Source organism: Passer domesticus, chromosome 1, assembly GCF_036417665.1.
Source record: "Passer domesticus isolate bPasDom1 chromosome 1, bPasDom1.hap1, whole genome shotgun sequence".
NCBI classification, from domain to species: domain Eukaryota; kingdom Metazoa; phylum Chordata; class Aves; order Passeriformes; family Passeridae; genus Passer; species Passer domesticus.
Window position 1 is genome coordinate 128,692,431 of NC_087474.1, and position 12,239 is coordinate 128,704,669.

Sequence of the window (12,239 nt, forward strand, 5' to 3'; positions counted from 1 at the left end):
AATATCAGATCATCTCTGTTTTAAAAGAATGAACACTTACTTCTAAATCGTTAAAGAATAGATGCGTGTCCGCCAAATTGAAAATCATCTCTTCCATTCGGAGTCCAAGGGACACAGAAGTGGGAGGATCCTTAAAGAAGAAATTAAGCAAGTACACCATCAATACTGTGCCTAACACACATACCCAGTTACAAACTGGAGGAACAGCTTTCCATAACATGCTGCTTGTATCAAATGCAACATCTGCTTTGTCAGTTTCAGTTCAGCAACTGCCTCACCCTGTACTACAACACTTCCCAGCAGCACTCAAAAATATGACTTTAGCACTCAAAAATATGACTTTTACTCAACTGACTCCTTGATTTTGCAGTGGGACTTCTGTGGTCCCCTTCATGCATCCCTGGCACTGGCTCTTTGCTCTGTGCAGGAAGGGCAAATCCATTTCACCTAAAACTTCTCCAGATTCTACAACTGTTCACAAGTTTTATGATCAAGCAGGGGTATGATAATACTATTGTTACTCAAAATAAACTGGTCACAAATGACAGGATTCAGTCCTGGGAATACCTAGTGACTTTAAAGCAAAGAACTATTAACGTTTTATTTGTAAATGGTAATTATATTTAAAACCACTCCTTGATTGTCAAAAAAGCTTTAATTACATTTCCAGTTTGGCCCACCCATGCAGAGTGAACAAAACTATTGTTTGTTATTAATACATAACACACTTTAACTTTTCTACAGAAATTACCGTAACAACTTACTCCTTACTGAGCTAATAAACTCAAAAAGCATGTTCAGCATTGTGGTTACCAAATGCATTACAGATGTTTGTCTTGTTTTGATTTTTTTGGTGTTTTATATATTTTCAATCTGAAAAATTGAAAAGAGACCCTAATACATACATTTGATATAGAGTTTCTCATTTATAATGCCAAGTCTATCCAGGAGCACAGGAGCATAAGTTTGAAAGAACATGTCATATTATCCCCCAACAGCCTCTATTAATAATGTTAGTTTGTTAGGAATTATATTTTAAATAGAACTGAAGAAGTGGCAACCCATATTTTACTTAAAATAAGCTAATATTCTAAACTTGATGACAAGTCACAGTTAAAAAACAAGAGATGCAGTCCTTAGTTTCTTTTTCCACCTCTCAATCAAATTAATAGATGCTCCAACATGATCTCTGAACTTTCAAACATTTTTCTGTAGCTACTGGTTAAAAAGGCAAAATGCGTCAGCACTGAAGAGCTGGAAAAGAATGGTGATTTGGCAGCCTGTTTGACTTCTGGAAATGCCAAAACCCAAGAACTGCTATCCAGAGAAAGAATTTTTGAAATTTCAAAGCAAAGTTACACTGAGCAGACAAAATCTATTCTTGAACTCATATCCATTAAGAGTAAGTTTAAAAAAAAAAAAAATAGCCATTATAAATGGGTAAAAAAATTGCGTATGGGGAAAAAAATTGCATCATGCTATTTTGATGAACTTTGCCCTTAAAAAGAAGTATTTTATTTAAACTGGCACAGCCAAAAAAAAAAAAAAAAGATGAATATTTGGCTTCTTAGTCCAAATGGAAACACTTTGAAATATGACTTTGAAATATGAACAAAAGTATTCTGTCTCTCTGTTTTAATATTGTTCTATTTGTAGACCTATGCCTTCCTCTGCTTTACTTTTGTAGGCATGTGAGGTGGAAAGCAGGTGGTATTTTCTCTCTAGCTAAGCCTGAGGCTTTTTCTCCTTTTGACGTTTTGACATTTCTGCTTATCTTTGTGCCCAGTTAGCAGCTCATCATCCTACACATCCTACAGTTCATCGGGCTTCTTTTTTTTAAAAAACAGACAAAGATTTCTCTTGTGCCTGAGCAGTAACAGAAGACACTTCACAGGAGCCTCTGTTCTATTTATTAAAGGAATTAGATGGGCTAAATGTCTAAGATGCAAATGAAGATCCTGAGTATCAACTATTAATGGAACAAGATAGAAATATTTCCCTTCTGACTTCCATCCCTAAATAGGAACATCATTTTGAAAAGCAGAATAAATGGGCAACAGAGCATGATATTGGTTATGAACCCATTTGACTAATTTTAAACAAATGGCTGCAAATATATATTTTACATTTCAGTGTACATGACTTGGTTTTTTTATTATTGAACATTTTTATCACATTTCTGAGTCTGTAAAAAGAGATTTTTGTAAAGCTTTCTAACCATTTTACTCCAAGGTATTTTTACATGGCAGAAATAAAATAGAATGGTTTTCTCTAAAGTAATACGATAATAATGTCATTTTTAGGTTAATTTAATTAGGAAGAAAAAATGTAAGAAACTCATTGGCACCTACTGAAAGTGTCAGATTAAATAACACAAAAGCTAAAAGAATAAACAGAACGGATTGCTTTTCAAAGAAATCTTAATTCCTAGTTTAAATACAATCTTTTTGTATAGAAAGTTCTACCTTAACACAAAAACTGTGTTAAACTGTGGCTCTTGGTACCTACATATTTAACTGAAGCAAAAACATTATCTGCATTAGCATTTTAAATATCTCTGTAGTCACAAACTTGCAACTGCTCTAATGAAAAGTACAAGAACCTTGGTTTAAAGCATCATAGTATATCAAACTCTGCCATCAGACATTACAGTGGGGGCTGTAAACTTTAAAAAAAGCCAAGGCTAGAACAAGGTTTTTAAAAAAAATTCCCATACCCAACCTTCTTTTGCAATTTTAAGCCACTAATTGCTAACTAATTATTGTGAGGTGTCACACAATGAGTAGGAAAGCTAACAATCTCCTCTTGTTGCCTGGGATTTGCAGGTTCAGTCAGTGTCTTTTCAGGTATGGTCAAAATCAGGTACAAATCTCTGAGGGAGGTACAGTTTAACTAAAGAAAAGAAATACCAATGTCAAACTGCTTAAGTAGGCCTTTTGTTTTGAATACTGGCACTGGAGCCAAAACATTGCCTGTATGTCATTTCTAAATTCTACCTACTTGATTTCTTTGTTTGGTGGAGAAACAAGAAGCTGAAAAACAGGAAAGTTCACTTTGGGTACCAGGCTTATTTTCCACTTAAGCCTACAGGTCAAAAATGAAGGGTTAAGTGAAACCAGGCTTTGTTTTTCTCTATCTCTAAAGTATATTAAACCACAATAAAACAGCTTATAATTTAAAGGAAAATTCCTTTAAAACCTCTGCATATAACTGCTTTCACTGGGAATGGAAATGTATGTCAAGACCAGAGTATTCTGTGTCAATGCTGAGATGTATTTTCACCTGCTCCAAGACCTTAAAGGGCTTCAACTTCTTCCAAATGACAAAACTTAATCAGCCCTAATGTCAATTAAACTAACTGGCTACATTATATTTGATCAATATATCAAATATATCAATAGTTAAAAAAATCCTAAAGCAAATGAAAATGTTTTGGGTTTTTTGTCTAATCCTCTGGAAGGGCATATTCTTAGAGTTTCATATATTTCCATTAAATTCAAATAATCCTTAAATAAAAATGTAGCGCTTTATGAAGTAATTTTTGCCATGACTGTGTAAACTGAAAAATAAAGTATTATTATGTTACAACAAAACTGAAGGAAAAAAGCAGGAGGAAAATAGAGCACAATAGCAGCTAAAGGAGAGCAGGTGATAAAAACAGATTAAAAAGTAAGAATATACAGAAAAAGGTGGCACAAGGAAGAAGTTAGGAAGAATGAGGCAGAGAATTAGGCAGAGAAAATCAATCCCTTCAGCAGCAAGGCTGAACATCATTCATAGTCATTCACCATGAAACTCGCTCAGGCATTATGAAAAGAGCTGAATGCCAAGTTGCCAAATCCCCTATTATTTAATTAGGACATTTTTGTTTGTTTGAATATCCAGCTTTTGTATTTTAATGATTATGTGATCACCCTAGATTTAATTTTTTAAAAGGGCATTTCTAGCTCTCACCATAGTGCAGATTTATAAGAGAACATGATGTTGGATTGCTCATAAAGAAGAATACAGGTGAAAAGAACAATAATTCCCCTCAACTTTCTTTTTTTCAAATTAACTTATGGTCTGGATTTCTTATTTTAAAGGCCATTAATCACAGGCAAACCCTCTTTTAAAAACATGCACCTTCTGCTGCCACAAATAAACCCTAAAATTCTCATGTTTTAGCATGTTTGCTTTGAACATTTGACACTGTCTCTCTAATATCCTTGGCGATTACTAACTGTTGTCTGAAGCTGTCAATAGCCCAAGAGAAACTCTGATTTTAATGAAACCTTAGGAAAACAAAGCCAGAATGGCACAGTTTCATGCCATCATCTGAGAGCCACGGACAGGCATGTTGCTACCCCTCACCAAAAAGATTTCGTATTTATCCAAAGATTAAGCAGCAATGCCATCATTCCTCTCAGCATCAACAGTTGGCTGTCATTTAGTCATGCAGGAATATTGTGCCAGATGCCATGAAACCAGAGCCAGCTGGGCAAAAGCTACTTCTTATGTAAACAGTGCCAGCAGTGATGGAGCTGCAACCAGGAGTCAGCCTCCTCCCTGCAGCGTACGTATTTATATCTCCTTGCAACTGAATCCCAGCCACTTTCCTCATCTTCAGCCACCCAGCAATAAAGTGTTTATGTTCAGGTCCTAATTAATGAATCCACTATAGGGGACTAGTAACAAATGGAAAAAATATGCTCACATTAGTACTTCTATGGCAGAGACTAATCAATTAGGCTTTTCCAGTGCTACTCTGCTGGCCAAAAGCCAGTGGTGAGGTTCTGCTGTCACTGTGCTTTCCTGTGAGCACTTGGACTTGTTCTCCTCATTCTGAACTAAATTGTCATAGATTCTGGGGTACCACAGAAAAGCTGGTTTAGTTTGAAAAATGGAAAACAACTTCTGGTAAATATCTAATACTCTTCTATAAGTGCTTTTGTCCACATGTATCCAGACAGTAATTGTTGAATCATTTAAGTTTTAGTTTCTTTTTACCATCTAAATATAAACTAACAACACCTAGGAAACCAAGGCTGCTGAATTAACTGAATATAAACTAACAACACCTAGGAAACCAAGGCTGCTGAATTAACTTGTTTTTCTGACATATAATGAAAAAACCTAATTATATTCCTCAAACAGATACATTGTTATTACAGTAAACCTTTCTGCAAACAAACCTTACCTGAACAAGTAAGAAAGGTTGCAAAGTAGTACTGCTTTAGATTTTTATAGATATTATAGCAAAAATCTATTGAGAGAAAGTCAGAATCTGACCCAGGTACAGACTGAACTGGAGGTAGCTTTGCCCTTCACTCAGCTGGGTGTAGGGTAAAACCTTTTAGTGCTAAATAGAAGCTTTACAAGAAGACAGAGGCATTACATGAAGCCAGATAAAGCTATGTAGTTGTTCTTTACACATAGAAATTTTTGAGGTTAACAAAAAATCACATTCCAGTTATAACTCACAGGAGGTGAACATAAAAGTCTGTAACAGATTTTAGCACAAGCTGTTAGCTTTCAAATACAATCCTGGCAAAAAGAAGTCTGATCTCATAAGGACATTCCATTCATAAACTGTTCTTATTGACCTAAAATCGTGTTTCTCTTCTGAGAATTACCAAGGAAATCTGCTGTCTGTAGACATATTCATCAGTTCAGTTATGATTTATAGACTGTGCATAATATAAAGATTTGACTCATAAGCAGACTTTTGAAAACATCAGTCAATATTTAGATTTTTAAAAAATCAAAGGCAAAAAATTTTAGACTAATCTGGCCATGTCCAAAAGCATTCCTCCTCTTTCCCTCTCAATACAGAGCACAGCCAATCCATCATAGCAATCATTCCTGGAAGTTCTTCACTCTCTGAGGGGATGCAGATCTTTGCAGATTTTGACAATATCAACCAGTTTCAGACAACTTGTATCTACAAACCAAACCTCAAGTGGTCAAAGTACTAACTTTGAGCATCCCAAGTATCAAGTATCCCAACATTATTTAAATGTATACTGAATACAAGAGCTGAGCAACTGCAAAGCATGGACATGTGAAACAGCTTGGTATTTTTTTGTCTTGTAAGGCCAGTACCAGTTTGCCTCTAAAAATCAATTAATGTTCTGATATTCCTTGTGCATCAACCATAAATCAGCAAATACTACAGAAAAATTTCATCAGTTTCTTGACACTTACCCTTCCATATCTGTTAGCATAGGACCCTGTAAGCAAGGAATGGAAAATGATGATTGTCTCATCCAAATCCCAAATGAATACTCTCTGTAAAAAGAGAATCAAATCAATGTGTTCCTTTGTGAAGCTAACACTTGAAATGGAAAGTTAAAATTTGAATCAGTAAGCACTCAAATGGGAAAGTTGTACTGATATGGTTGCATATTAAAATCATAGCTTCCCTGCCAATTATTTTCAATACTAACAAGTTTTCTTCCCCAGGGTAAGGTAATACAATCTGTTAGCTTTTACTATATTGCTATTATATCAAATCCTTCTATTAGAATAGAATTATAGTATAGTCAAATATACACAGAAAATGAGACTGCACAACGTAATTTTTGAAGCTTGATGTGAGATAGAAACTATCTATAAGAAATAAACAAAGAGAAACATCTGAAAATGAAATCTTCAGGGTTAGAATTCTGTATTTCTGCAAGTCTTACAAAACAGAAGTCTTACAAAAATTCATGTAAGTGCCCTTGAAAATTACCTCTAAAACCAAAACAAAGCAGATTGCTGCTAAGCAATTATTTCCCTTAACTTATGTTAATTTTAATGCATTTTAGGCATTTGAAGAACAAAAACTATGAACTTGGATGATGTAAGTATAAAACTTATGGCATCAGAAAATAATTATTTTGCTTAGAGACAATGGAAAATATGTGTTTTAAATTTGTCCTCTGACCACACACAAAATGATAACTTAATGAAAAATAAAGTGTTCAAATACAAACATTTTAAATCCTGGTGAGATTGTATTTCCCATGATGACAAATGGGGTAAGCTTCTGCAAAGGAAAAGTAATGCAGTGTGGACACCCATAGCCGTGGTATGTCACTGGAGATGTGTTCTCAACATAAACTCTGGGCCACTGGGAGGAATGTGAACAGAGCATGAGAGAACAAACCCCACTATTGTGCTACAAGTGTCTCCTGTCCAAATGAAAACCTTTGCCTTGGGAAAAGATTGCTCCTTCTCTTTCTTTCTTTTTTTTTTCTCCCCCTTTTGGTTTGTTTTGGTTTGTTTGTTTGTTTGCTTTGTTTAATCAAAAGGAGAAAGAAACACCCAGTATTTTTCCAAGGAAGTAGAAGCTCTTCCTGAAGAAGGTTCTTTAGAAGAAAAATACTATTTTCTATGAAAATACTGTTAGGAAAAATAGAATTTCAATGCCACTTTATTTTTGATGTGTAAATAACACTTTGTGTTAATAAAAATAATGAGAACATAAAATAAATTTCTGTAACAGGTCAAAAACATTTAATATATAGTACCTCCAGATCAGAATCAGGTGGTGGTGAAGGATTATTGTTTCTTCTGCCACGTCCACGTGATTTCCCATCTGAGCTACGACGCAATCTATCTGAATCTGAGTCTTTAATGGGGGTTGATGGACTGTGGATTGTACTGTATTCTGCCGTGGTAAAGAAAGAACACTTTTACCCTTCAGTTCAATGTTCAAAATGTTCAACTTACTTGCTCTCACCAAACCCAGTCCCAACTAAAATAATTAAATATAAAATGGTAAGTGGTCATATTGATTCATAAATTAATTCAATCTAGCTCAAATTATATGTAAAAGGAGTGATAAATTATTTCAGTAAACGCCTATAAAAGACTTAGTAGAAAAAAACTTAATCGCTTCATTCCTTCAATTATGACAAGATTAGGCAAACAATTTTAAGGGACACCAGTTTTTCATAAAACAACATTAATTTAACTCTAGCTTTTCAAACTTAAATACCTTAAATGCTTTAAAATAACTAACTGTCATGGTGACGGGTAAGAAAAATCCAACCAGGTGTGAAAAAAACCCAGACATATATAAATTGAAAAATTTTCCAAATTGCCTGGTTGGAGACTCTTTTAGATTGCTACATTAGAGCCAGAAGAATAGAATTATTCAAAAATCTAGCACAAACCAGAATATTTCTTTTCCCTCAGTAATTGAAATTAATAAGTGTTAAATATGTATCAGCTATGAAGATGGTATTTCCAGTATTTTTGAAAGGCCTAATAAACACTGAACATTTCCAATGAGCACCTTCAAGACAGAATACAAATCTTTACAAACAGTATTGCATGCTAATTATTATGCTCTAGCCACATTTATTTATAAGAATATTTACTGTTATTGAACAGGTGCAAAATGAGTGATGATTCATGTAGTTAAGAACAGCAGAGTTTTTCTGAAAACATGCAAGTTTGAAGATATTTTGCTACTCTTAACCCCCATAGACTCTATCACAGTGAATGCTTGTACATTAACAGAGCATACACTGAGCATCACTTTTCCTTCCCATTAATTTAATTAGCAGTACCATAGTCCTTAGAAATGCAACAATATATTTTTTAAATCTCTTTTGAAAACTTCCTTTCACAGTGTGAATTTCACAAATACTTTTATTTTGTTGGTCATCATGTTTTCTTTTGTTTTTTCCTAAAAACACTAGTGAAGGCAGCTGCAATTTTTATGTTTCTTAACTTTACTGCTCAGTTAATATTAACTACTCTTTAGAGTTCAGTAGATACGAAATTTTTTGTTTGAATCTGCCTAGACCATGGCATTCCAGCTTGAACAGACAGGTATACTTCTCACACAAGGGATTCTCTCTCCTAGGAAAACATCCTGTTGAGGTCAAAGGTTAAATTAAGGAGGAGACTCTGGACATCTGTGTAGCACCACATATGCACAGTTACTCAAAATAATAACAGTTACTTGTGCTGAATGAAAGGAAAAGGTCTTGAAATTCTCATGCTCAGCCTTCAAATCTACACTTATTGAGAATTAGCACAGCTTACATATTTCACATTATATATTTACCTAAATATTTCAGACTACATCAAACAAAGCAGAACAAGTTAAGATGTAACCCAAGGTTAAGCATAGAATCTTCTGAAGACATCTGACCTATACTAAAAGAGTGATTCTCTGTGTGTCAAACAACAACAATTATCCAGCCACATCTATCTAACCCAAATAATATAAATCTTTTCCTATGACAATGCACACTTCAGAATACTTGTTTAAAGTATTTAAAATTTGAATGCTGACTGCTCTTTTATCTATTGTACTGAACCATAAAGAAAAGAAATTGTAACAAATAGTACAAATTTTCCCAGTTAATTTTTCTGCTATACATTATTTTGATTATTAAAATATTTAATAAAAATAGAAAGAAAAATGTGCACAAAAGCCTTGAAATAAATTATAAGCTCATGAAGTAAACAGACCAGAATTTCTTCAACAGATATACTGGCTAATGATGTTCTAAATATGTACTTCAAAACTTAGATGTAATGAAAAATTGCATTTTCTATTGAATAATTTAAATTACTGCTCCTTTTGCTCTCTGACACTGTTTTTAGGAGAGTGGCTTTAGTTCCCAGTTTTAGAAATTTTTCTCACAGACATGCTATGCCTAAAAGTTTCAAATATTAAAGTTGCTGGAGTAATACTAAAACAAGTAGGGAACAGGTAAGATGGAAAGAGTATAAACAAAACTCCATGACAAATAAACAAACAAGGAAACCTAAACGAGTGAGGAGACAGAGCAGAGCATGGTGGGGGCAGGGAAGAAAGTCTGTCTGTAAGAGGCATGCAGCTCTCCATCTTTGCAAACACCTTTCACTTATAAATACTTCATTCAAAATTTCAAACACAGGGCTGCAAGTTTAGGTGGGGGCTCATTTCTATTTCCCCTTCACAGGTAATCTGTCTGGATCTCACCTGACAGAAAGACTCCCAACCCTGCCTCAGGACCCCTTCTTGGGACCATTGAACTTCCATCATTCCCAAGAAAGATTTGTCTGTCCCGCTCTTATGGATCTCTCCAGGAAATCTCTGCTGCTTGGACCTCTGTGTCATCAGAACATACAACTTCAGCATTCGTTACAGCAGTAGAAGTTTCATCTTTGAAAGTGGGGGAAAAATTATTCCCCCTATTGTATCTGCATGCATTTGAAGACTGTTCACAGATCCCCTTTGTTGTTAGATTAACCCTTCCCTGTCAATCTTCCTTGCTAGGCTCTGATTCTCATTCTCTACAAACTGGACAAAGTAATGCACAGCAAAGTCAAGCAAAGCTTGACTTCCTGAATGTTCTGCAGGCTACCCTCCCCTGCTCACCAACTGGCCAGCAAAAATTTGCATGTTCTACAGCATTTCCATAAATATTAGATTGGGCATTCCTAGATCATCCTCTGAGGAAGAAGTGACATTGAACTGGTTGTTTCTCGAAGACTTGGCCAAACCTTGCACATGACTGAACAAGCAAAATTGCTAATACCTGCAGCTTCTGAGCCTGCCCAGGAGATCAGTGCTACAAACAGCGTGACAGATGGCATCAACCAGTGGGGGAAAACATGACATTGTGTGCAAGAAACTTATTCCACACATGTGAAGGAATATGAAGGAAAGCCTCTGTGTGCATGGCTGTGTCACCAGCTCAGTGTCCAATGGTCACTCTCAGGGCCTCATCAGGAAACCCAGCTAAAGAATTCAGTGTCCACCTGAGCCCTGAGCCTCAACAAGCCCAGCCCTGACAAATTCTGGAGAAAGAAAAACAACAGCGGCTGAGGGTACTCTGTGTGCCACTAATATCTGGAGTACTGAGAGCAGTCTGCAGGGAAAGGTAGAGCCTGGAAGAAGCTGCCAACATTCCCTGTCCCACATTTGTGCAGTTCATCATTCCTGCCTAAATGTATACCTCACACCTGCTCCTATTCAGATCACATCCCCATTTTTTGAGTTCTCATCCCCTCTCCAAAATGCCTCACAGCCCCTCTCAGCATGGTGTCATCTACATATTTAATAGGCAAACACATTCTGTTCCGTCACATAATGATTAATGAAAATGTGCTCTGGTGCTAGGCCCAAGGCAGACACTGAGGAATGCTGCTGTAGCCATCCCTCTGTTTTAACAGTGAGCTCTCACTGACTTCTCTCTGGACATGATTTCCTAAACAGCTTTTTATTCTTCTGCTGTAATTCCTGCCAAACTGCCTTAGCCTAGCTTGCTTTAAAAATTGTTAAGTGAAAAGATTTAACTGCCAGCGGCATCAAAAGACTTGCTGAAGTCAATTTACATAGCCACAAATCATGTTATCACTATACTCATTACTCTATAATCATTGCTAAGGCAAGATTAATTTCTTCAACTTCAGCTGACTTCATGCTACCAGACATACTTTAATACTAGCCAAGTGAAATGATGATTTTTCTAAAGCACTGAATTCAATTTTATCCTGTCCTTGAGCATCACAAACCAAAGTAAGTACAGGAGAAAACTCTGCCCTCCCCATAATCATGAGCAGAGAAGAGGCTGAGGACCAGATCCATTGCCTGTCCAACACAAAAGCACGATCACCAAAGGGAGCTGGCAGCAGCCTGGCTAAATACAAGGAGTTCAGATAAAAGCTACGAGATTTGTACACATTTTACCACCCCCCCCTCCCACCAACCAAAAAAAAAACAACCACACACACAAAAAAAACCAACAAAAACCAACCAAAGAAAAAAAAACAAACCAAACAAAAAAACCCCAAACAACCAACCAACCAAAAAAAAAAACCCACAAAAAAAAACCACAACAAAAAAAACCCAAAAAACAAAACCAAACCAAACCAAACCAAACCAAACCAAAACAACAACAACAACAACAAAAAAATCAACAAAAAAACCACCCCAAAACAAAATAAAAAAACATGCCAGCTTCCCAGAATATTACATGGGTTCAAGAGGGGCCTGAAGACATCCCTGGAAGTGAAATATTCAGGGGTGCACCACATTAGCAAGTTGGATCTGTGGGATCAAGCAAGTGGTGGCAACTACATCAGGCTGCACTGGCTGTTTCTGAGAGGTTATTGCAGTACAAGTGCATTCTGATCTGATCTCCTGGGCACCCTCAGAAGGGGCTGGAGCAATTAGGAGCTGTTCTGGAGGACACCTTCCAGGTTAGCTTTGACTGGAAGGACTCCACTTAGGTGCTCTAGGATTGCTCTGCTGAGCCAAAGCT

At 36.0% G+C, this 12,239-nt stretch overlaps 1 protein-coding gene across 7 annotated transcripts in view; it reads right to left on the bottom strand.

Moving 5' to 3' along the window:
• EYA1 (EYA transcriptional coactivator and phosphatase 1) overlaps positions 1-12,239 on the bottom strand; it is a 159,206-nt gene that overhangs the window by 39,492 nt on the left and 107,475 nt on the right. For all 7 annotated transcript variants that reach the window (XM_064389060.1, XM_064389041.1, XM_064389045.1 and 4 more), the window contains 3 exons: positions 7,497-7,636; positions 6,187-6,270; positions 41-130 (listed from right to left, as the gene is read on the bottom strand). In XM_064389060.1, coding sequence (XP_064245130.1) covers positions 41-130; positions 6,187-6,270; positions 7,497-7,636 — 314 coding nt within the window. The remainder of the gene's footprint in view (positions 1-40; positions 131-6,186; positions 6,271-7,496; positions 7,637-12,239) is intronic.